Genomic DNA, 24,190 nt, shown 5'->3' with positions numbered 1-24,190 from the left:
CTATTACTACTAATGTTACTACTACTATTAGTAGTACTATTATTATGACTATTACTACTACTGTTACTACTACTATTAGTAGTACTATTATTATGAATATTACTACCACTGTTACTACTACTATTAGTAGTACTATTATTATGACTATTACGACTACTGTTACTACTACTATTAGTAGTACTATTATTATGACTATTACCACTACTGTTACTAATACTATTAGTATGACTATTACCACTACTGTTACTACTACTATTACTACTACTATTATTAGTACTATTGTTATGACTATTACCACTACTGTTACTAATACTATTAGTAGTACTATTAGTATGACTATTACCACTCCTGTTACTACTACTATTAGTAATACTATTAGTATGACTATTACCACTGCTGTTACTACTACTATTAGTAGTAATATTATTATGACTATTACTACTACTATTACTACTACTATTATTAGTACTATTATTATGACTATTACCACTACTGTTACTAATACTATTAGTAGTACTATTATTATGACTATTACCACGACGGTTACTAACACTATTAGTAATACTATTAGTATGACTATTACCACTACTGTTACTACTACTATTAGTAGTATTATTATGATGACTATTACCACTACCGTTACTAATACTATTAGTAGTACTATTATTATGACTATTACTACTACTGTTACTAATACTATTAGTAGTACTATTATTATGACTATTACCACGACGGTTACTAATACTATTAGTAATACTATTAGTATGACTATTACCACTACTGTTACTACTACTATTAGTAGTAATATTATTATGACTATTACCACTACTGTTACTAATACTATCAGTAGTACTATTATTATGACTACTACAACTACTACTGTTACTAATACTGTTAGTAGTGCATGTATGTGTGCGTGTCTGTGAGTACGCGCGCGTGTGTAATTGTTCGCGCGCGTTTGTGAGTAGTGTACGCACGCGCGTCTGTGAGTTGTGCGCGTGCGCGCGTCCGTTTGTATGTGCGCGCGTATGTAAGTGTGCGCGCGTGTTTGTGAGTTGTGAGTGCGCGCGCTTCTGAGTTGTCTGTGTGCGCGCGTGTCTGTGTGCGCGCGCGTGTGTCCATGTGTGTGTTTGTGTGTGTGTTTGTCACCGTGTGTGTGTGTGTGTGTGTGTGTATAATTGTGCGCGCGCGTCTGTGAGTTGTGTGTGTCGGTGTGAGCGCATGTATGTGCTCGCGCGTTTTTGTGTGCGCGCATGTCCGTGTGTGTGTTTTGTGTGTGTTTGTCACCGTGCGCGCGTATGCTTGTGTGTGCGCGTGTGCGTGTTTTTGTGTGCGTGTGCGCGCGCGTGTCTGTGTGTGCGTGTGTCTGTGTTTGTCTGTGGGTTCGTGCGCGCGCGTGTTTGTGCGTGTGTGTGCGTTTGTGTATCTGTGTGTGTGTCTGTGCGTGTGTATGTTTGTGTGTGTGCGTGTGTGTGTCTGTGTGTGTGTGTATGTGTATGTGCGTGCCTGTGTGTGTGTGTGTGCCTGCGTGTGTGTGTGTGTGTGTGTGTATATGCGTGTGTGTGTGTGTGTGTGTGTGTGTTAGTGAACAATAGAACATGGTACATAAAACAGGTGTGTAGTATTACGGACACACATCAGGTTCAGTATAATTACACAACTACGTCAGAAGAACCCAATCAGGGTGTGAGACAGTCCCCGACATAAAGCAGCGCTGCCAGCAGGTATTAACGGGCTCCAAGCCCCCATGTATGTAAGTCGGGTCTGGCTGTCTGTAGGAGCCTCGCTAGTTGAGCTGTTTGCTTATTAGACGGATGCAAGTCTCAGTCTTAAAGAGCGACGGTGGTCGTAAAGCTGTCCGTCAAGATGGTGTATGAGGATGGTTGTGAACACAGCGCACAACTATTGATCATCTATGACGTCAACAAAGGATTATTGATGAACCCGGAACAGGTTATTAACATCGTGTGGGTTGGGGCTGGAAGAAAAACAACATATGTGTCTAAAAGAATATAATGACATGTAGGGATGAGGTGGGGAAATGAGTAGTATTAGGCTGTACATACTTGTCAACAATGTTGAGTGTTAAGTACTGAGTAATAACAGTGGAAGAGCGTGTAGTATCTGTTTTAGGAGAAGTACAATTCTAGTGTTCCCTCCCATGGACGAGGCAAGTGTGGGGCTGACAGGAGCGAAGAGGTTGTCTTCCACTAACTTCAGAGGGTTTCTTGGCAGCCTTGCAGTGAGTTATTCAGTAAAGTGGGAGAAATGCAGCCTGCTGGAAACCTTGTTCTGAGCTTCAGGGAACTTATTTGTGTTTTAATTAAACCTGCTGAAGTGGGAGTAGGAGGAGATAATGAAGCATGAGTATGCTGCATCTGAGTTCAGCATCTATGCAGTGAATGCGTGAAGGCGTCATCAGGAAACTGAGATTAGTTCTTAACAGACGCAGCTAATGGCGGTGTCTGAGCCAGAGATGTGGAAGCAGAGGCTTATCTTACAGCTGCTATGGGTCATTCTGTGACTTGTTTGCTGATTCTGAAAGAAATGTGTAGTTATACTCCTGTAGTGCGTTGTGTAGCCGTGTCAAAGGGCAGTAGAGTGGACTTGGGGTGATAATGGTTTGCATTATAAAATGTCCTTTACTGAAGGGTGCTCACAAGAGTACATAGCTGCTAGCTGCAAAGCTTCAGTTTGATCACACTGACAGGCTACAAGTAGTTTGGATATATTTAGCGCATTTCATGAGTTTGCAGCATAGCGCCACCTAGTGGCCAATTAACAGTAAATAATGCACAGTACCTCAGGGCGTCATGACTTATTGGTGGACCAAGTTTCGTGTTAATCGGAGTTGCTGTGAACAAGATCCGCCACCTTGAACCAATAGCATAGCTGCTGCTAAAGAGCTGCATGTTGTCCCTTATACTTTAAACGCTTATAACACAAAAACCGTCGCTGATAAACATCTGAACACATTCACACGTCATGCTGGTAGTGTCACGTGTCCTCTCAGATATTTTGGAATAGTTTGATCAAATATGTGTGAAAATAAAAATATTAGGTATATTGTACACTGTACAGGCATATATTGTACATTGGTGTGGATGCATGTTTTGACCGATTAGAATGACCTTTGACCCCCTTGATATGTTCATTCTCCAGAATGTCTGTGTCGATGTTGGTAGCAATTGAATGAATCTGTGCAGAAATGTTCATGTTTTATGATTTTTCATATTTTGAAAAATATAGAGTGACGCACTTCTGAACTGACCATATGTTGCAGTGTAGCAAAGTGTTGGCATCACTTACTGGATCTGCTCACAACATCTCAGCTCTGTAGGATGTGCAGGGGATTTGGGGGAAATTTTGGGGCATGTTTGAAGTTTCGCAGGTGAAATTTACATTTTTGTCATAAACCACGCCCACTTTTTAAATTATGACTAAATTGCATGTATCAACTCCAGTATGAGCCTAGATTGCGCACCCCAAATTTCCTCCAAATCCATAGTGCCTATTATGAGATATAATCTTCTCCAATTTATAGCGCCCCCTACTGGACAAATGAAACGCACCTCATGAGTTAGGATCTTTTGACAATAGGTGACATTCATCTAAAATTTCAAGTTGATATGTCAATGCATTGATGAGTTATGGCACCGTCAAAGAAAATCACCGTTTTTCAGTCAAGGTTCATTGATCTGTCAAATCAAAACCGAGCAACGGATCAAAATTCTTTCGATAACTTTTTTGCCTTGAGTGACTGTAGATGATGTGTGCCACGTTTCGTGTAAATCGATCGCACGGCCTAGGAGGAGTTCGAACAAGTAGTTTTGGCTATTTTCAATAATTTGCGAAATGAAATTACAGCAGAAATGGGCGTGGCCTATACCACGTGACTCAGCTATGCTCAGTGAATCTGCGCTTGTAAAGGTTTTGCATGTCCGATGTACGGCTGGGAGTTACACGCCAAAACGCGTTGACCTTCAAAATAGCGCCACCAACTGGTTGACATGTGTCATGTTTTGCATCTGGGGTAAGTGCGAAGTTCTGTACCAGGCCTCCAAAGGGTTTTGTAGAATCTGTTACGGTGTAGGCTGCAGTACCACTTTTACCAACGGAAAAATAAAAAAATAAAATAAAATAAAATAAAAATCTGAGCAGAAACAATAGGGGTCCCCAGCCCCTGGGGCTTGGACCCCTAATAAATGGTAACAACATAATACAAACAAAGAACAGACACACAACAAAACAGAAGGGGAGTACACGTGTACACATGTAAAGTAACAGACGGCTGTCAGGACACAAGTGTGGTAGTAGGTCAGCAGCTCGTTACTTGTGTTGTTGTTTCAAGGCTGAGAGGTTTAAGGAAAGACTCACTTCTTGGAGACAAGCAGGGATCTTAGGTAGTGATTTACACAACTCCTGTTTGTGAGTACACATGTTGCATCTACAGTAACACAATTAATCAGATGTTGAAGAGCACATCTTCTGGATGAAGACAGCACTAGATCACCTGTCTAATGTTAAAGGAGGGACAGAGTCACGAGACTCCACACCAGTCCAACACTTATGGGACATTTCACCATCACACAACAAGTGTGAGCGTGTTTGTGTGTTGTGTTACCAGAATCAACGGAATCTAGAACTTCCAGACCTCCTTCTGCTTCACTGCTGGACAGGACACATGTTTTAAGCTGGTGTGGTTTATTCTTCCAAATGACATTTAAGAAAGTTCTATTTGCTTCTGTGGCGGTAGAACCATAAACCAATAGAGACACAGATGGACCCACAAAGCGAGACAGGCCCTCTGCTTTGGAGAGGAGAACTCCTCCTAAAATAGACAAACCCCTTCCAAGACCAATCCTGAAGACAGACTTGGTCTTTTTAATCTGTTGGAGAAATGGAGATGTTGTCTAGCTGTAAGATGTGTAGTTGTATATATTCCCAAATACCTAACGGACTCTTTTACCAGATGTTTCCAACTACACAATCGCTACAATCACGCACAGACAACATTCGACATGTGCACACATTTAGTCGCAGGTCCGAGGCCCTGGAACATTGGTTACCTGAGGTAACAGAGTTCCTCACGTGCTTCTTGTCCTTCAAAACAAAGTGGTGTCGTCTGCCAGTTGTGAGATTTTTAACTCTCCACCAAAACCCGACATTCCTTCCAAACGTCCATCATTCACGATATTAACTGATAAGAATTCAGCCCCTCACATAAATAAGGAAGGAGGAACAGGGCAGCCTTGGCGGAGCCCTCTGTTCCTCTGGACTCTTTTACAGCTGTTAAAGTTCATCATAACAGAACTATTCATATCTTTGTAAAACATATTGACGATGCCAACAAAGTTATTCCCAAAGCCCAACGCCTCGACGGACTGTAACAGAACCATGAGTTCAATCGCGTCAAAGGCCTCATAGAAGTCTAGGAACAAAATAAGTGCTTCAGAATTTACTGTATCTGCATCATCCAGCAGATCTAGGATGAGTCTCATGTTACAGTAACGTGCCGGGTTTTCATGAGCCCTGTTTGAGGTCCGGCTATAACAGAGTCTAGTCCTCAATGCGGAGGGCTGGACTGAGGCGACTCACCGCAGAAGAGCCGTTAAACATGCTTTATTCCAGCTCTGCTAGGCACTGCCGTAAATCAGTTTATGGTACCTCCTCTGGGGGCCGCTGTCGTAATAATGTAAACTAACCTACGACACATCAGTACAACCGCCAAGGCTGGACTACCCCGGGATTCCAATCCACGACCTCTCTGCTGTGAGGCGACTGTGCTGACCACTGCGCCACCATGTGGCCCCAAACATTATATACTCTCAGGATTAGCAATTCTACACATTTGACATTGATTCAAAAAGTTAATTTCAAGTCCTGATGATGATGATGATGATGATGATGATGATAACAAAATAATTCTTTACCAGCTGAGCCCAGTGTGAGACTGACTTCAGTGACGCCCCCTGGTGGCCGACATCCGGCCATGCTGATGTGCAGTGTCTACAACTTCTACCCCAAATACATCAGTGTCACCTGGCTGAGAGACGGACAGCCGGTGACCTCTGACGTCACTTCCACCGATGAGCTGGCAAATGGTGATTGGTACTACCAGATCCACTCCTACCTGGAGTACACGCCCAGGTCAGAACACTTAGACTCAGTACCAAATGGACCGGTCCAAATACATACACAATACTTTAACACTACACACTCACATTTACACACACACACACACACACACACATAATGACTGGACAACAAAGAACAAAGCGATGGTTTAAGGTGGAACGTGTCTCCTCCGTGTCTGCTCTGTAGACACCAGCTGTATGTTTAAGGTGGAACGTGTCTCCTCAGTGTCTGCTCTGTAGACACCAGCTGTATGTTTAAGGTGGAACGTGTCTCCTCAGTGTCTGCTCTTTAGACACCAGCTGTATATTTAAGGTGGGATGCGTGGCTCTTTACAGGTGAGATCCCAGATGGACGACTGAGTATTTATTGTGTATTAATACCGTGTTTTAAACTGGGCTGATGTTTAGTATCAGACTCGACTAGTTTCTGTGCAGACAGACAGGAAAGTACAGACTTACCTCATCCAATCACATCGTGTCTTTTTTATTGTTGATATGTTGTTTTTTTCCTGTGTGTTTTCTTCTTCTTCACTTATTTCATCTCAGGTCTGGAGAGAAGATCACCTGCATGGTGGAACACGCCAGTTTCCCCTCTCCTAAGAAAGTGGACTGGAGTGAGTATCTATGTGTGTCTCTGTCCATGGATAGGTGATGAAGACATAGAGAGACAGGTCAACATGCAGCTGAGTCTATAGATAGAGACATGTGTCTGTCTCTCCAGATCCCTCCATGCCACAATCAGACAGAAACAAGATCGCCATCGGAGCGTCAGGTCTGCTTCTGGGTTTGATTTTGTCTTTGGCAGGTCTGATCTACTACAAGAGGAAGGCCAGAGGTCAGTAACACTAGATCAGTCCAGACCAGGTTTACACTGGTTCACATCAGTCCACATATACACACTACACTATAATACCACTACATATGCACACTACACTATAATATCACTACATATACACAGTACACTATAATACCACTATATATATGCAGTATACTACATCACTACATTATAATACAAACAGATATAAACAGTACACTCTATATCACTACACTATATCAGTACATATAGACCATACACTATACATATACTACATAGACAGTACACTATACATATCAGTACATATAGACCATGCACTATACATATACATAGACAGTACACTATACATATCAGTACTTATAGACAGTACACTATACATATAGACAGTACACTATACACATCAGTACACATGTACAGTACACTGTACACATTAGTACTTATAGATAGTTGAAGAAACAATAGTTAAGTTGGGTGTCATCAGTACTTGAAGTGGGCCAGACTTGTTTGGTTGTATTTCAGTCTCTTCACTCTTCACCACTTTTCTTATCGTTGGTCTTTTTTAACAGGGCGTGTTCTGGTTCCAACCAGCTGAAGCAGGAAGTGACGCTTCTTCCTCGTTGGTTGTTTTGGTGGCAGTTCAGTGTGTGTTGCTTTCACCTGAAGGTTTTCTCCCAGGTTGTCAGTGCTGCCCCCTGCTGGATCTCATTGCCTCCTGCTCGTATTCTCACTAATGCTCTACAGATTCTGATGTCATAGACATATAAAGAGTAGACGCCGCATCGACCGCTGCTGCCTATTGGCGCTGACGAGCCGTGGGGCCGCCATCTTGGACCGGTCACCCGCTCCACTCAGTGTAATGTGTTTGGCAGGCGCAATGAACTGTCAGCGCAGTTAATCAATCATAACTCGCTGAATACCAAACTGATTTCCACGCCTTTTTTGTTGATGAAAACGTCATACATGTAGCTGATACAGGACACATGGTTTGACGTATTTTAATGTTTATAGTTGGCTTAACAGTAATAGAATATTCTGATATATTATATATGTGATGTATGATAGGTAGCTACCGTATTGTTCTGAATATAAGACGGGGTTTTTATCCTGGAAATACGTATGAAAAAGGGGGGGTCGTCTTACATTCGAGTTCTAGACTTTTGAATGTCAATATACATTCTCACTCAGTCAGATTTGTTTCAAGACCGTTCTAAAATTAGACCACTTCGATGGTTAATGCAGGTATTGAAATGTTGAAATGGTTATTTTTTCACTATGAGATGGATAGTCTCAATAGACTACAGTTTATTTTCATTTGTATGCTATTTAAATACCATAAGTCATTCATTCACAAATTTATTTACATTTTTCTATTTAAATGTGACAATTTCATCTGAAATATATTGAAAACATAATTTTATTTAAAAGCTGTTAAACAGACTACCTTCTTTTTTCAATGTGTTTTATTATCATTATTTTCAAATATAATGTTTTTCTTTATAAAACCAATATTTGCTCTTCAAAAAGTATTTTTCCAAAAATGATTCTTGAAAAAAAGGGGGGGGTCGTCTTATAATCAGGGTCGTCTTATATTCGGAACAATACGGTATTTAGCAAAACGCTCACTATATATATATATATACACACACACACACACACACACAAGGTAAAATATGATAGAGAGGCAGAAGCAGATAGTGGCAGTAAAGTCAGCTATTTTAATAAGTTGAAGAAACAATATATGATTAGGCTATATAAATACATAAACAATATATGAACACATTATATATCTACAGTATATATAACAACAATATATGTTATATATCAGAGAAAATGAAAAATATATGTAAATCCCCGCCCCAAACCATATTTACACATGTACAACGTTGCTTACATAGGTGACCAGTGCATTACACACAATGGACAAACGTAAACACTGACAACAACACAAAATATTTACATGTGAGGGTAGGAAGTATACAGTGTGTGTGTGTGTGTGTGTGTGTGTGTGTGTGTGTGTGTGTGTGTGTGTGTGTGTGTGTGTATAATAAATTGGTATAATACTGTAATAATACCGTAATTATATCCAATAGTATGATGTAATAATAAAACATAAATACAGATATACATATATATTTTAAAGAGAGATAAATATATAAACAATGTACTATAACAATGTCGGGGAAAGAATAAAAGTTGCTAATTAAAGTTTGACATGAAACCCCTAAAACCCTTGAAAGAGACCTGTTCTGCAGAGTTTCTTTCTCGTGCTCCCTCTCTGCAGGTCAAGAGAGGTGAATTTTGCAATGTGGTGCCACCGTATATTCAATCTTACTTGTGAAAAGTAATCCCCCGAGCCCTGTTTTCCACGGTCCGTCGATTGGAGCAGGAATATGCTGAACAGTGTTCTGCCATCTTTCTCAGTCGTGTCGTGTATTCTGCTGCTAGGCAACTCGTAGGATGACCGGTCCAAGATGGCGGCCGTATTTCTCGCGCCCCAACAACCAATGCGGCGTCTACTCTTTATATGTCTTATGTATGCACCGCTACTATCCTTCGCGGACTTCCATATCCCAAGATGCTTTGCGCGCCGCTGCTCCGCCCCTTCTCCTCACCAACAACAAATAAAGATAAATAAATAATGGGCGGCGGACGAATGTCTGTTCAAAGCACCGAGCAAGATTTCCCTTATAAATGTAAGTACTGGGTTTCTACTCATTTGAACATCGAACGGCAGATATGTTAAACTTCAGGGGAGCTTAAAAGCTCAAAATGTCTTTTAGGATACGTGAGGTTAGTATTGCTCCCATGTAGCCACCTAGCATGCTAGCCGACGGCTCGATGTGAGGCCTCAGTTTCAGCTTTGAACTAAAGCCTTATAACGCTTCACTTTCCCATGTTCCACTTTACAAGCTGGACTCATATCTAAGATGATCGGGACATTTTATAGACTATTGATACTTCATATTATCTACATCAATGCACCAAGATGAACTAATGTCAGGTTAAGTTGTGAGTCCTGCCTTATTTCCAGACTGTAAAACCGTTAAGTGTAGTTAAACGTTTTAATTATGATGAATGTAGTCCATAAGAAGCCTTCTGTCTGGTGACATAACACACAACATGCTTTACATGTCAGCTTGTTTAAGGCAGGAAGGAACAAACTGAGCAGTTCATCCCACTCCGTGAAGACAACCAGCAACTGTTTACTGGAGCCAGAATGAGAGACAGGCGTTGATTGGTTGTTGTTCTTTGTGTGGCTATTAATTGTTATGAATAAGTTTATTGTGCAAAACGTGAGATGTTTTATAAATTAAAATATTGTTACTTTGTTATATGTGTTATCTATTCTTTTTACTATTTACAACTAAAGTACAACCATTTATAAAAGGGTTAACAAACATTTCACGGGCAACAAAGGACTGAATTTATTCTTTTATTATAATTAATAATTAAGCGACAGTCTTAAAATGTACAACTATTCACAAATTAGGGGAACAAACTTTGCTGAGCAGGAGTCCCTGACGGTGCTGCTGGGCTGGATGGAATGCCACAAGAAAGACCCTGGTGTCTTCTGGCTGCCAGCGGGACTCATCAAGGACGGTCCCCAGAGTTTGTTTGGGGGTGCATGTTGTCTTGTACTTTATAGTACTGATATTAGTCATGAATGGACCGGAGACCAAGGCATAACGTTGACCTTTTACTAGGCATGTCTTCAAGTCCCAACACTCACGCATGCGCGCTCATTACATATCAAAACCTGCTCACTACATCTCCCCCTTTTACACTGATACTTTCAGGATCTTTACAGAACAATTAAATCACATGTTAATAAAGCCTAATGCTGATTTTACCAACAAGGCAGGGGAACAGCTGGCACCTTAAACCTCTCTGTAAACGTGAGCATATGTAGACTGGTTAAATGAACTTCACATCTCACATCTCATATCTAGACACACATTTCACATCTCATATCTAGACACACATTTCTCATCTCATATCTAGACACACATTTCACATATCATATCTAGACACACATTTCACATCTCATATCTAGACACACATTCCACATCTCATATCTAGACACACATTTCCCATCTCATATCTAGACACACATTTCCCATCTCATATCTAGACACACATTTCACATCTCATATCTGGACACCCATTTCACATCTCATTTTCCTTTTCTTTTTTTTTTAACCTATGAACATATCAAGACAAGTACATAACCTAACTGAGAGGTAGGGTAGACTACCTGATCCTCCCTGTTGTGGTATGGAGGTTATTCTGCTCCGTGTATACTCACAACACTAAACTACAAATTCAGTCTTTTAACAGGCTTGACTGCCCTGCCAACTCTGGTGTGTAGTCCAGAGTCCGGCTGGCTTCCAGACAGTGAAGGCACTCCTCTCAAATGAGAACGGTTTCTTCGGAGACTGCCTGTTGAGGTTTGGATCACGTATGAACGTGGTGTCCCTGCTGATCCAGAGACGACTCCTGTGTGTGGAACATTCCGTATCCAAACTCTCTGACCTGGCTGGAGTGGTGGTGTCTCCCATGCTCTATGTCGTCTGTTGTATCCTTCAGCCTGTTGTCTTTTAAGCTCCTGGTCTTTCAACTCAAAAGCTCTCAAGTCTGGCCATGCTGGTTTGAGAGTGCGTGGACACACCAGAAGGGGTGTTTGGATGTTGCGCCCCATCAGGAGCTGTGTCGGTGATCCTCCATGGGCAAGAGGAGTTGCTCTGTACACCATAAGCACTTTGTGAGGGTCCTCACTCTTCTGCAACAAGGATTTTACAGTCTTTACCGCACGTTCAGCTTCCCCATTGCTTTGCGGGTAACGGGGGCTACTGGTAACATGTTGAAAGTTGTAATCTTTAGCAAAATCTGCGAACTCTGCAGCAGCAAACTGCGGTCCCTTGTCTGTGACGAGTGTATCCGGCATATATAGTGGTTTTTCCCCAGAAACCGTCAATGGTAAGTGCTGAACTAATGAGGAGCGGAATATCAATACAGATGCAGGAAAAAACGTTTAATACATAGCAGTACAAGCTTGTAATGCTATGTATTATATATATATATATATATATATATATATATATATATATATATATATATATTAGTGGTGGGACTTGGATTAAAAAATTAATCGAATTAATTATGGGCTTTGTAATTAATTAACCGTAATTAATCGCATTTTAATCGCATATCGATATTTGACACCAGAAGCAACATTTCTCAATTCAAACAGGTCTTGCTAGATGACTAAATCAATGAATAGACACATACAGAAGTTTAAACAACAAAATCCTGTTTGTTTTGTTCAAAACAAGTTTGTTGTGTAAACACAGTACTTTCTGTAACCCCTGATCTTCTACCACTGAAAGTGGTCTACAGTCCACAGCGATCCGTTTGGCCGGTGAGTTTGTTAATTCATCAGACGTGGACTTACTCATCTTGGCTTTGAACCCCGTCATCTGGTGGAGAGTCGGTGGGCGACTCTGCTTGGTTGTACTAGGAGCACTAGCGTTAGCGTTAGCACTAGCGTTAGCGTTAGCATTAGCGTTAGCTCCGGTGTTGGTACTAGCTGCAACGTGTTTAGCATGTAGCTGGTACCGGAGGCCTGAATAACTGCGGTGGAATGCCAACTCTTTGTTACAGAGTCTGCACACACCAGCGCTCTTATCTGGGCTTCCATCCGACCGCTTTTTAAACGTTAATTTCCCATCCACAGAGCGAAGCAACGCGGCGTCGTCCTTGTCGTCCATCACATCTGTTGCTAGCATACTAACTTGTTAGCCTGACCTACTCCGCCTTCCGCTTGACTGACGTCACTCGGTGCATTGGTATAATCCGTATGCCAGAAACGAGTGCACTGAGAAGCGTTCCGTGTTGACTAGAGGGTAAAAATAAAACGCCATAAATTGCGTTAATTTTTTTAACGCCGTTATTTTTCCTATAATTAATTATCGAATTGACGCGTTAAAGTCCCAGCCCATATATATATGTGTGTGTGTGTGTGTGTGTGTGTGTGTGTGTGTGTGTGTGTGTGTACATACACACAGGCTGTTGTGATGCGGGTAGTGCAGCAGTGTGTAGTTGGAGGGAAGGTGCATGTGTTCTTCCAACCCACTTGTGTCCTTCCTGCCCTTAGCTTGCTGCCGCTGGCTAGCCTCTGTGGTGAATAGGGCAGCATGCTAGCGTGTAAGCCTTCCCTTGCCAGTACATAGCCTCTCCTTCACCAAGACTCCTGCCAGGCCTCCCCGTGGCCACACGTGGTAACTGGGGTCTTGCGGCCCCAGGCTAACTGGGCAGGGGATCTCGGAGCAGCAGTGGGCCCCAGAGATATGGTGTGCAGGCCCACCCTGGTGGACACGCCCTGGCACCTATCAACCACTGCCCCGCTGCCTTGTGGGTGAGTCTGGAAGACATAAGGCTAAGGGAGCTCACCCCAACAGAAAAGCAAGCTGTGGCGGCATGCTTCGAGGCGGTTTCCGAAAAACTGGATTTCCGGCAGCCCCCTGCAGTTGTGTGGAGGTGCCGGTCGTCTAGGGATCCCCCTTGCCATCCGAACCATCTGCTCTACAATCAAGTCATGTGGCGTTGGGAGAATCGCACCCCCCATGCCACTTTAAAACTATCTCTGCGCAGGTATATATATATATGTACACACACACATATATATAAACTCACCGGCCACTTTATTAGGCACACCTGTCCAACTGCTCGTTAACGCAAATTTCTAATCAGCCAATCACATGGCAGCAACTCAATGCATTTAGGCATGTAGACATGGTCAAGACGATCTGCTGCAGTTCAAACCGAGCATCAGAATGGGGAAGAAAGGTGATTTAAGTGACTTTGAACGTGGCATGGTTGTTGGTGCCAGACGGGCTGGTCTGAGTATTTCAGAAACTGCTGATCTACTGGGATTTTCACGCACAACCATCTCTAGGGTTTACAGAGAATAGTCCGAAAAAGAGAAAATATCCAGTGAGCGGCAGTTCTGTGGGCGAAAATGCCTTGTTGATGCCAGAGGTCAGAGGAGAATGGCCAGACTGGTTCGAGCTGATAGAAAGGCAACAGTAACTCAAATAACCACTCATTACAACCGAGGTATGCAGAAGAGCATCTCTGAACGCACAACCCGTCGAACCTTGAGGCAGATGGGCTACAGCGGCAGAAGACCACACCGGGTGCCACTCCTGTCAGCTAAGAACAGGAAACTGAGGCTACAATTCGCACAGGCTCACCAAAATTGGACAATAGAAGATTGGAAAAACGTTGCCTGGTCTGATGAGTCTCGATTTCTGCTGCGACATTCGGATGGTAGGGTCAGAATTTGGCGTCAACAACATGAAAGCATGGATCCATCCTGCCTTGTATCAGCGGTTCAGGCTGGTGGTGGTGGTGTAATGGTGTGGGGGATATTTTCTTGGCACACTTTGGGCCCCTTAGTACCAATTGAGCATCGTGTCAACGCCACAGCCTACCTGAGTATTGTTGCTGACCATGTCCATCCCTTTATGACCACAGTGTTCCCATCTTCTGATGGCTACTTCCAGCAGGATAACGCGCCATGTCATAAAGCTCGAATCATCTCAGACTGGTTTCTTGAACATGACAATGAGTTCTTTGTACTCAAATGGCCTCCACAGTCACCAGATCTCAATCCAATAGAGCACCTTTGGGATGTGGTGGACCGGGAGATTGGCATCATGGATGTGCAGCCGACAAATCTGCAGCAACTGCGTGATGCTATCATGTCAATATGGACCAAACTCTCCGAGGAATGTTTCCAGTACCTTGTTGAATCTATGCCACGAAGGATTAAGGCAGTTCTGAAGGCAAAAGGGGGTCCAACCCGGTACTAGCAAGGTGTACCTAATAAAGTGGCCAGTGAGTGTATATATACACACACACACACACACACACACACACACTGATGAGCCGCCATTGCGTTATGTGACGCAGATCAGGAAGTACTGTGTAAAGAGTCGTGCTGTAGTGACGTACTGAGGCCCCTCCCTCTTTGACTTCTCCTAAAACAGCGTCGTGTCCCCCCTGTTTTCCATGACGTCATGAATAAATCCCTCTAAGAGTTTGGGACATTTATACCTATTTCCGCCATTCAGCGTCAAACTGATGCATCGCTTTTATTATTGGGCTTGCTTCGCGCTTGGCTTGTGTGTGTGTGTGTGTGTGTGTGTGTGTGTGTGTGTGTGTGTGTGTGTGTGTGTGTGTGTGTGTGTGTGTGTGTGTGTGTGTGTGTGTGTGTGTGTGTGTGTGTTCTTGTACATGTTGAGTGTGTATTGTCTACTGGTTGAGTGTGTATTGTCTACATGTTGAGTGTGTATTGTCTACTGGTTGAGTGTGTATTGTCTACATGTTGAGTGTGTATTGTGTACATGTTGAGTGTCCTGCAGCTAGGGGGCGCTATACTAACAACACATGTCCTCTTGTCATTCTGTCACCGGCCAAAGCTTCTCAGTCCCCGAACAGGCTCGAACCTTTGAGTTTCTGTCCCTTTCCAGCATTAGACTCTACCCTCTACCTGGTAACAGATGACGCGGCAGGCCTCTGTTTTTTCTATTGGCTGATGTTGGGAGAGCTAGCCAGCCCAGTGAGGTGATTGGGTGGTGGACTGGTTTATGTCCAAGGGGCAGTCCACACCAGTCAGTCTGTAAAGGAGGACAGTTTATTGTGTTCATCAGCAAGACAGACACATGGCTTCATGCTGCCTTGTTGTGTGTTGCTCCCTCCTGGTCGTGGGTTTCTATGGAGCAGGTGAGATAAAATATGTAAATCAGTCTCGGTTGGATGGACTCTGCTGTGTTGTTAGAAAAGAGGTTTTAATTATTGTCTTTAAAACAATTCAACTAAGTAACTTGAACCTGTTTCTCTTTCTGTTCCAGATGCGTTTTTGCGGTATTGCCTGGACACATGTGTTTTCACCTCCTCTGAGCTTCCTGAAATAGAGTACATAGGCTCTCAGTATTTCAATAAGATAGAAGATATCAGGTTTAACAGCACTGTGGGGAAGTGGGTTGGATACACTGATCATGGTATCCGTAACGCAGAGCTCTGGAACAACGATCCTACAGAGATGGCACACATGAGAGCTCAGAAAGAGAGATACTGCAAACCTAATATAGAGACATGGTTCCAAGATGTACTGGATAAGACAGGTGAGCTGCTCTACTATGATGACTATTACTACTACTGTTACTACTACTATTAGTAGTACTACTATTATGACTATTACTACTACTGTTACTACTACTATTAGTACTACTACTATTATGACTATTACTACTACTGTTACTACTACTATCAGTAGTACTACTATTATGACCATTACTACTACTGTTACTACTACTATCAGTAGTACTGTTATTATGACTATTACTACTACTGTTATCACTACTATTAGTAGTACTACTATTATGACTATTACTACTACTGTTACTACTACTATTAGTAGTACTACTATTATGACTATTACTACTACTGTTACTACTACTATTAGTAGTACTGTTATTATGACTATTACTACTAATGTTACTACTACTATTAGTAGTACTGTTATTATGACTATTACTACTACTGTTACTACTACTATTAGTAGTACTACTATTATTACTATTACTACTACTGTTACTACTACTATTAGTAGTACTGTTATTATGACTATTACTACTACTGTTACTACCACTATTAGTAGTAATATTTTATGACTACCACTACTACTACTGTTACTAATACTATCTATAGTACTATTATTATGACTACTACTACTGTTACTAGTACTATCAGTAGTATTATTATTATGACTACTATTACTACTGTTACTAATACTATTAGTAGTGCATGTATGTATAAGTGTCTGTGTGTACGCGCGCGTGTGTAATTGTTCGCGCGCGTTTGTGAGTTGTGTGTGCACGCGCGTATGTGAGTTGTGTGTGCGCGTGTGTGTCCGTGTGTGTGTGCGCGTGTCTGTGTGTGCGTGTGTGTGTGTGTGAGTGTGTGTGTTTGTGTTTGTATCTGTATGTGTATAAGTGCGCGCGCGCGTTTGTGAGTTGTGTGTGCGCGCGTCTGTGAGTTGTGTGTGTCGGTGTGAGCGCGTGTATGTGCGCGCGCGTTTTTCTGTGCCCGCGTGTGTCCGTGTGTGTTTGTCACCGCGCGCGTAGGTGTGTGTGCGCGCGCTTGTGTGCGCGCCCGCGTTCGTTTGTGTTTTTGTGTGTGCGTGTGTGTGCGTGTGTGTGTCCGTGTGTGTATGTCTGTGTGTGCGTGTGTGTGTCTGTGTGTCTGTGTTTGTGTGTGTGTGTGTGTATGTGTGTGTGCGTGTGTGTGTGTGTGTGTGTGTGTGTGTATTAGTGAACAATAGAACATGGTACATAAAACAGGTGTGTAGTATTACGGACACACATCAGGTTCAGTATCATTACACAACTACGTCAGAAGAACCCAATCAGGGTGTGAGACAGTCCCCGACATAAAGCAGCGCTGCCAGCAGGTGTTAACGGGCTCCAAGCCCCCATGTATGTAAGTCGGGTCTGGCTGTCTGTAGGAGCCTCGCTAGTTGAGCTGTTTGCTTATTAGACGGATGCAAGTCTCAGTCTTAAAAAGCGACGGTGGTCGTAAAGCTGTCCGTCAAGATGGTGTATGAGGATGGTTGTGAACACAGCGCACAACTATTGATCATCTATGACGTCAACAAAGGATTATTGATGAACCCGGAACAGGTTATTAACATCGTGTGGGTTGGGGCTGGAAGAAAAACAACATATGTGTCTAAAAGAATATAATGACATGTAGGGATGAGGTGGGGAAATGAGTAGTATTAGGCTGTACATACTTGTCAACAATGTTGAGTTTTAAGTACTGAGTAATAACAGTGGAAGAGCGTGTAGTATCTGTTTTAGGAGAAGTACAATTCTAGTGTTCCCTCCCATGGACGAGGCAAGTGTGGGGCTGACAGGAGCGAAGAGGTTGTCTTCCACTAACTTCAGAGGGTTTCTTGGCAGCCTTGCAGTGAGTTATTCAGTAAAGTGGGAGAAATGCAGCCTGCTGGAAACCTTGTTCTGAGCTTCAGGGAACTTATTTGTGTTTTAATTAAACCTGCTGAAGTGGGAGTAGGAGGAGATAATGAAGCATGAGTATGCTGCATCTGAGTTCAGCATCTATGCAGTGAATGCGTGAAGGCGTCATCAGGAAACTGAGATTAGTTCTTAACAGACGCAGCTAATGGCGGTGTCTGAGCCAGAGATGTGGAAGCAGAGGCTTATCTTACAGCTGCTATGGGTCATTCTGGGACTTGTTTGCTGATTCTGAAATAAATGTGTAGTTATACTCCTGTAGTGCGTTGTGTAGCTGTGTCAAAGGGCAGTAGAGTGGACTTGGGGTGATAATGGTTTGCATTATAAAATGTCCTTTACTGAAGGGTGCTCACAAGAGTACATAGCTGCTAGCTGCAAAGCTTCAGTTTGATCACACTGACAGGCTACAAGTAGTTTGGAAATATAATTTTAGCGCGTTTCATGATTTTGCAGCATAGCGCCACCTAGTGGTCAATTAACAGTAAATAATGCACAGATCCTCAGGGCGTCATGACTTATTGGTGGACCAAGTTTCGTGTTAATCGGAGTTGCTGTGAACAAGATCCGCCACCTTGAACCAATAGCATAGCTGCTGCTAAAGAGCTGCATGTTGTCCCTTATACTTTAAACGCTTATAACACAAAAACCGTCGCTGATAAACATATGAACACATTCACACGTCATGCTGGTAGTGTCACGTGTCCTGTCAAATATTTTGGAATAGTTTGATCAAATATGTGTGAAAATAAAATATTATGTATATTGTACACTGTACAGGCATATATTGTACATTGCTGTGGATGCATGTTTTGATCGATTAGAATGACCTTTGACCCCCTTGATATGTTCATTCTCCAGAATGTCTGTGGCGGTTTTGGTAGCAACTGAATGAATCTGTGCAGAAATATTTATGTTTTATGATTTTTCATATTTTGAAAAATATAGAGTGACGGACTTCTGAATTGACCCTATGTTGCAGTGCAGCAAAGTGTTGGCATCACTTACTGGATCTGCTCACAACATCTCAGCTCTGTAGGATGTGCAGGGGATTTGGGGGACATTTTGGGGCATTTTTGAAATTTCGCAGGTGAAATTTACATTTTTGTCATAAGCCACGCCCACTTTTTAAAATTCATGACCAAATTCCATGTATCAACTCCAGTATGATCCTAGATTGTGCACCCCAAATGTCATCCAAATCCATGGTGTCAGTTATGAGATATAAACTTCTCCAATTTATAGCGCCCCCTATTGGGCAAATGAAACGCACTTCATGGCTTAGGATCTTTTGGCAATAGGTGACATACATCTAAAATGTCAAGTTGATATGTCAATGCATTGATGGGTTATGGCACCGTCATGGAAAATCACCGTTTTTCAGTCAAGGTTCATTGATCTGTCAAATCAAAACCGAGCAACGGATCAAAATTCTTTCGATAACTTTTTGCCTTGAGTGACTGTAGATAATGTGTGCCACGTTTCGTGTAAATCGATCGCACGGCCTAGGAGGAGTCGAACAAGTAGTTTTGGCTATTTTCGCAAATTTGCGAAATGAAATTACGGCAGAAATGGGCGTGGCCTATACCACGTGATTCAGCTCTGCTCAGTGAATGTGCACATGTAAAGGTTTTGCATGTCCGATGTACGGTTTGGAAGTTACACGCCAAAACGTCTTGACCTTCAAAATAGCGCCACCAACTGGTTGACATGTGTCATGTTTTGCATCTGGGGTAACTGCGAAGTTCTGTACCAGGCCTCCAAAGGGTTTTGTAGAATCTGTTACGGTGTAGGCTGCAGTACCACTTTTACCAACGGAAAAATAAAAATAAAAATCTGAGCAGAAACAATAGGGGTCCCCAGCCCCTGGGGCTTGGACCCCTAATAAATGGTAACAAGATAATACAAACAAAGAACAGACACACAACAAAACAGAAGGGGAGTACACGTGTACACATGTAAAGTAACAGACGGCTGTCAGGACACAAGTGTGGTAGTAGGTCAGCAGCTCGTTACTTGTGTTGTTGTTTCAAGGCTGAGAGGTTTAAGGAAAGACTCATTTCTTGGAGACAAGCAGGGATCTTAGGTAGTGATTTACACAACTCCTGTTTGTGAGTACACATGTTGCATCTACAGTAACACAATTAATCAGATGTTGAAGAGCACATCTTCTGGATGAAGACAGCAGCAGATCACGTGTCTCATGTTAAAGGAGGGACAGAGTCACGAGACTCCACACCAGTCCAACACTTATGGGACATTTCACCAACACACAACAAGTGTGAGCGTGTTTGTGTGTTGTGTTACCAGAATCAACGGAATCTAGAACTTCCAGACCTCCTTCTGCTTCACTGCTGGACAGGACACATGTTTTAAGCTGGTGTGGTTTATTCTTCCAAATGACATTTAAGAAAGTTCTATTTGCTTCTGTGGCGGTAGAACTATAAACCAATAGAGACACAGATGGACCCACAAAGCGAGACAGGCCCTCTGCTTTGGAGAGGAGAACTCCTCCTAAAGTAGAGAAACACCTTCCAAGACCAATCTGTTGGAGAAATGGAGATGTTGTCTAGCTGTAAGATGTGTAGTTGTATATATTCCCAAATACTTAACGGACTCTTTTACCGGATGTTTCCAACTACACAATCGCTACAATCACGCACAGACAACATTCCACATGTGCACACATTTAGTCGCAGGTCCGAGGCCCTGGAACACTGGTTACCTGAGGTAACAGAGATCCTCACGTGCTTCTTGTCCTTCAAAACAAAGTGGTGTCGTCTGCCAGTTGTGAGATTTTTAACTCTCCACCAAAACCCGACATTCCTTCCAAACGTCCATCATTCTCGATATTAACTGATAAGAATTCAGCCCCTCAAATAAATAAGGGAGGAGGAACAGGGCAGCCCTGGCGGAGCCCTCTGTTCATCTGGACTCTTTTACAGCTGTTAAAGTTCATCATAACAGAACTATTCATATCTTTGTAAAACATATTGACGATGCCAACAAATATATTCCCAAAGCCCAACGCCTCGACGGACTGTAACAGAACCGTGAGTTCAATCGCGTCAAAGGCCTCAGAAGTCTAGCAACAAAATAAGTGCTTCAGAATTTACTGCATCTGCATCATCCAGCAGATCTAGGATGAGTCTCATGTTACAGTAACGTGCCGGGTTTTCATGAGTCCTGTTTGAGGTCCGGCTATAACAGAGTCTAGTCCTCAATGCGGAGGGCTGGACTGAGGCGACTCACCGCAGAAGCGCCGTTTAACATGCTTTATTCCAGCTCTGCTAGGCACTGCCGTAAATCAGTTTATGGTAACTCCTCTGGGGGCCGCTGTCGTAATAATGTAAACTAACCTACGACACATCAGTACAACCGCCAAGGCTGGACTGCCCCGGGATTCCAACCCACGACCTTTCTGCTGTGAGGCGACTGTGCTGACCACTGCGCCACCATGTGGCCCCAAACATTATATACTCTCAGGATTAGCAATTCTACACATTTGACATTGATTCAGAAAGTTAATTTCAAGCCCTGATGATGATGATGATGATGATGATGATGATGATAATAATTATTATTATTCTTTACCAGCTGAACCCAGTGTGAGTATGACTTCAGTGAGGCCCCATAGTGGCCGACATCCGGCCATGCTGATGTGCAGTGTCTACAACTTCTACCCCAAATACATCAGTGTCACCTGGCTGAGAGACGGACAGCCGGTGACCTCTGACGTCACTTCCACCGATGAGCTGGCAAATGGTGATTGGTACTACCAGATCCACTCCCACCTGGAGTACACGCCCAGGTCAGAACACTTAGACTCAGTACCGAATGGACCGGTCCAAATACATACACCATACTTTAACTATATATATATACACTCATATTTACACACACATACACACACACACACACACACACACACACACACACACACACACTCACACAATGATTGGACAACAAAGCACAAAGTGATGGTTGAGCATTGGAACGTGTCTCCTCAGTGTCTGCTCTGTAGACACCAGCTGTATGTTTAAGGTGGAACGTGTCTCTTCAGTGACTGCTCTGTAGACACCAGCTGTATGTTTAAGGTGGAACGTGTCTCCCTAGTGTCTACTCTGTAGACACCAGCTGTATGTTTAAGGTGGAACGTGTCTCCTCAGTGACTGCTCTGTAGACACCAGCTGCATGTTTAAGGTGGAACGTGTCTCCTCAGTGTCTGCTCTGTAGACACCAGCTGTATGTTTAAGGTGGAACGTGTCTCCTCCGTATCTGCTCTGTAGACACCAGCTGCATGTTTAAGGTGGAACGTGTCTCCTCTGTGTCTGCTCTGTAGACACCAGCTGTATATTTAAGGTGGGATGCGTGGCTCTTTACAGGTGAGATCCCAGATGGACGACAGAGTATTTATTGTGTATTAATACCGTGTTTTAAACTGGGCTGATGTTTAGTATCAGACTCGACTAGTTTCTGTGCAGACAGACAGGAAAGTACAGACTTACCTCATCCAATCACATCACGTCTTATTTATTGTTGATATGTTGTTCATTTCCTGTGTTTTCTTCTTCTTCACTTATTTCATCTCAGGTCTGGAGAGAAGATCACCTGCATGGTGGAACACGCCAGTTTCCCCTCTCCTAAGAAAGTGGACTGGAGTGAGTATCTATGTGTGTCTCTGTCCATGGATAGGTGATGAAGACATAAAGAGACAGGTCAACATGCAGATGTGTCTATAGATAGAGACATGTGTCTGTCTTTCCAGATCCCTCCATGTCACAATCAGACAGAAACAAGATCGCCACCGGAGCGTCGGGTCTGCTTTTGGGTTGGATTTTGTCTTTGGCAGGTCTGATCTACTACAAGAGGAAGGCCAGAGGTCAGTAACACTAGATCAGTCCAGACCAGGTTTACACTGGTTCACATCAGTCCACATATACACACTACACTATAATACCACTACACTATAATACCACTACATATACACACTACACTATAATATCACTACATATACACAGTACACTATAATACTACTACATATACGCAGTATACTACATCACTACATTATAATACAAACACATATAAACAGTACACTCTATATCACTACACTATATCAGTACATATAGACCATACACTATACATATACATAGACAGTACACTATACATATCAGTACTTATAGACAGTACACTATACATATACATAGACAGTACACTATACTTATCAGTACTTATAGACAGTACACTGTACATATTAGTACATATAGACAATACACTATACATATAGACAGTACACTATACACATAAGTACACATGTACAGTACACTGTACACATTAGTACTTATAGATAGTTGAAGAAACAATAGTTAAGTTGGGTGTCATCAGTACTTGAAGTGGGCCAGACTTGTTTGGTTGTATTTCAGTCTCTTCACTCTTCACCACTTTTCTTATCGTTGGTCTTTTTTAACAGGGCGTGTTCTGGTTCCAACCAGCTGAAGCAGGAAGTGACGCTTCTTCCTCGTTGGTTGTTTTGGTGGCAGTCCAGTGTGTGTCGCTTTCACCTGAAGGTTTTCTCCCAGGTTGTCAGTGCTACCCCCTGCTGGATCTCATTGCCTCCTGCTCGTATTCTTACTAATGCTGATGTCATAGACATATAAAGAGTAGACGCCGCATCGACCGCTGCTGCCTATTGGCGCTGACGAGCCGTGGGGCCGCCATCTTGGACCGGTCACCCGCTCCACTCAGTGTAATGTGTTTGGCAGGCGCAATGAACTGTCAGCGCAGTTAATCAATCATAACTCGCTGAATACCAAACTGATTTCCACGCCTTTTTTGTTGCTGAAAACGTCATACATGTAGCTATGATACAGGACACATGGTTTGACGTATTTTAATGTTCATAGTTGGCTTAACAGTAATAGACTATTCTGATATATGATATATGTGATGTATGATAGGTAGCTACCGTATTGTTCTGAATATAAGACGGGGTTTTTACCCTGGAAATACGTATGAAAAAGGGGGGGTCGTCTTACATTCGAGGTCTAGACTTTTGAATGTCAATATACATTCTCACTCAGTCAGATTTGTTTCAAGACCGCTCTAAAATTAGACCACTTCGATAGTTAATGCAGTTATTGAAA

At 42.7% G+C, this 24,190-nt stretch overlaps 1 protein-coding gene across 1 annotated transcript in view; it reads left to right on the top strand.

Moving 5' to 3' along the window:
• Window positions 1–23,543, top strand: part of LOC130127228 (uncharacterized) — a 33,443-nt gene extending 9,900 nt beyond the window's left edge. Inside the window, exons 3-10 of the mRNA XM_056296798.1 lie at window positions 5,937–6,150; window positions 6,684–6,751; window positions 6,859–6,931; window positions 15,847–16,139; window positions 21,645–21,858; window positions 22,641–22,708; window positions 22,816–22,929; window positions 23,518–23,543. Of these exons, the coding sequence (XP_056152773.1) occupies window positions 5,937–6,150; window positions 6,684–6,751; window positions 6,859–6,931; window positions 15,847–16,139; window positions 21,645–21,858; window positions 22,641–22,708; window positions 22,816–22,929; window positions 23,518–23,543 (1,070 nt within the window). The remainder of the gene's footprint in view (window positions 1–5,936; window positions 6,151–6,683; window positions 6,752–6,858; window positions 6,932–15,846; window positions 16,140–21,644; window positions 21,859–22,640; window positions 22,709–22,815; window positions 22,930–23,517) is intronic.
• The last annotated feature ends 647 nt before the right edge of the window (window positions 23,544–24,190 follow it).

The sequence above is a fragment of the Lampris incognitus genome, chromosome 17 (genome assembly GCF_029633865.1).
Source record: "Lampris incognitus isolate fLamInc1 chromosome 17, fLamInc1.hap2, whole genome shotgun sequence".
Classification (NCBI taxonomy): domain Eukaryota; kingdom Metazoa; phylum Chordata; class Actinopteri; order Lampriformes; family Lampridae; genus Lampris; species Lampris incognitus.
This window is presented reverse-complemented; position numbering and strand designations above follow the sequence as displayed.